Below are 2,424 nucleotides of genomic sequence, written 5' to 3'. Positions count from 1 at the left end.
TGCCAGGTCCCTTTAACTGGAGATGCTGGTAATTGAACCCGGGACCTTCTGCGTGCCAAGCAGATGCTCTACCACTGAGCCACAGCCCCTCCCCTTTCCCGCTGTGTGGACTCTGAATGGGCCTCCGCCCTGGCATGAGAGCTTCTCATCTGGTCCAACACCCCTTTTTTGTATATTCTAATATACTGATCTGGAGCACCACCCTTGAAATCGTTTCCAGTTATTTATCTCAATTAACTTATTGACCAGGCGACTTCCTGAAAGGAGCTCTGGTGTGATTTGGCAGCTCAGCGGCTGAAATGTTTGCCTTGTTTCCCCTTGACGGCTCTGGACGTCGTTCCGAAAGCTTCCATGACGAAATAAGCTCTTGCCCTGTTAAACGCTTTGCAATATTTATTGTTTGCCGTCACAGCCCAATGTAGAGACTGGAATACGAGCCGCATTGTATTTTCTACGTTTCCTGCCTCGTTAGCTTTCAGTTCCAAACAATGCAAAAGCTGAAACTGTAGTGGCCCAAATCCACAATGACCCCTTGGATTCTCCCATAAAGTACGTTAAAGAGTTGTTTAACAGCGCTTTTCAACAAGAGCACGTTCCACCATACAAATGTCCCCATTAAGCATTTTCCATGCCCCAGTATTGGTTTTTAACAACATCGCAATCGCTACCAAGGAATATCCGGCTCGCCTCGACCAGGGCTTTTTTGGCCCTGGGCCCTGCCTGGTGGAATAGCCTCCCTAGAGAGATCAGGGCCCTGCGGGACCTTCAGGAATTCCGCAGGGCCTGCAAGATGGAGCTATTCCGCCGGGCTTATGGTTGAGGTCAGCGACGGTTCTCGTTATAATTTCTGGCCTCCCTAGTCCTTCCCCCCCCCTTCCCCACCACCCTTGCTATACCACCTTAGATTCATCTGCCGCCTGCAGATTGCTATATTTGGGGTTTCAGCGCCATTGAGGGGCATTATTGGGCTATTTTAAATTATATTTTAAATTATATTTTTAATGTGTTATTACGTTTTAGACTGTGTAAGCTGCTTTGAGCCCGGCCTTCGGGTTGGGGAGAGCGGGGTAGAAATGCCATAAAAATATATAAGGAAATACCCATTCCCACCAGGGCAGCGGCCTTAACTGGCACTACCCCAAACAGCAGCCATGGTATTTAGGAAAACACATCATCAAGATAAACACATTATCCAAGGAATTTAGGAAAGCACATTATCTTGAAGCAGCTTCTCCGCTTTTCGAAGAAGGGCCTTGTTCTTTTATCAACCTGGCACCAGCAATGGCAACATGCCTCTTACATGGGTCTACATGAGGAACCTGGAGAGGTCTTCTTTGATTTCCGCTTCATCCCAAGGGCCGTGGATATTGTTTTTGAAGAGTTGCAGCCTGATGAGGCAATAAGGGCACAGGCACGAGATGGATACCAGCAGGAGGGCAAAGAGAACCGTGCCGACGCTGGAGATGGTCAGCAGGCCCCCCAGAGCAAAGGCGACAAAGAGCAAAGTGATGCCCACATAGCAACGGGGGGTCTGGGCTTTGAGCTTCTTCTGCAGCATGGGCCAGAGGGCAAAGATCTGGATAGCAAAGGTCACCATGACGAAGGCGTGCAGGGAGCGGGGCAGGCGGGAGGCCAAGCAGACGGAGGCAAAGATGGCCATGTTGAGAGAGAGGGTGCTGGACACAATGGCGGCGTTGGCCCCGTAGTCGAAAAAGATCAGGTGCCCGAGGAGCATGAAGGCCGACATCGCGTAAATGGTGTCGGTGCTGATGGACTCGGTCAGGGTCTTCAGCACCGGGGAGAAGCCGTAGGTGAAGGCCACAAAGACCACGGAGTTCTTCAGGTCCGCCCACCGGGTCCGCCCGCTCTCATTCCTCCCCGCTCCCGAGTCGACGGCATCGAAGAAGACGTAGCCCATGAGGGAGGCGGCCAGGCCGGCTCCAAATAAGCACTGGGGAGCCAGCAGTCCTACATCCATGTACCACCAGATGACGACGAAGACGCAGACGCTGCAAAGCTGCTGGATCATCACGCCGGACGCAAACACCACGGCCCAGTACTGGTACTTGCGTGCGTGGATGTTCTTGCGGAGGTTCTCCAGGAAGCTCTGGTCCACGAAGTTGTCGGGAAATGGCTGCTTCTTGAACAGCACCTTCTGCCAGTGCTGCCTTGGGTTCCGATCCAGCTGCACAGAGGGCATGCTTCCAGCCCTAGCAGCTACCACAGAGAGGATGAACCAGTTCGGCACAAGGTGCCACCAGACTCCCGTTTAATTTTGCCTTCTTTGTCTTTGCAGCTAAAACTCTTGTCTTTGCAGCTAAAACAAAAAAAGAAATGTGTGCAGCTAAGTATTTCACACCAAGAGCTTTTGCAGATAGTCACATGCACACCCCACTAGGGATGCCAGCCTCCAGGTGGGGCCTG

At 51.9% G+C, this 2,424-nt stretch overlaps 1 protein-coding gene across 1 annotated transcript; it reads right to left on the bottom strand.

The window, feature by feature from the left end:
* Positions 1-1,298: 1,298 nt before the first annotated feature.
* On the bottom strand, positions 1,299-2,213 carry PIGC (phosphatidylinositol glycan anchor biosynthesis class C). Its single transcript, XM_056844577.1, has one exon. It carries the CDS (start codon positions 2,198-2,200, stop codon positions 1,307-1,309), a length of 894 nt encoding a protein of 297 aa, XP_056700555.1. The 5' UTR covers positions 2,201-2,213; the 3' UTR covers positions 1,299-1,306.
* Positions 2,214-2,424: the final 211 nt, after the last annotated feature.

This window comes from Euleptes europaea, chromosome 2 (genome assembly GCF_029931775.1).
Source record: "Euleptes europaea isolate rEulEur1 chromosome 2, rEulEur1.hap1, whole genome shotgun sequence".
NCBI lineage: Eukaryota > Metazoa > Chordata > Lepidosauria > Squamata > Sphaerodactylidae > Euleptes > Euleptes europaea.
Note: the sequence above shows the minus strand (reverse complement) of the source record. Positions and strands in the feature narration are given on the sequence as shown.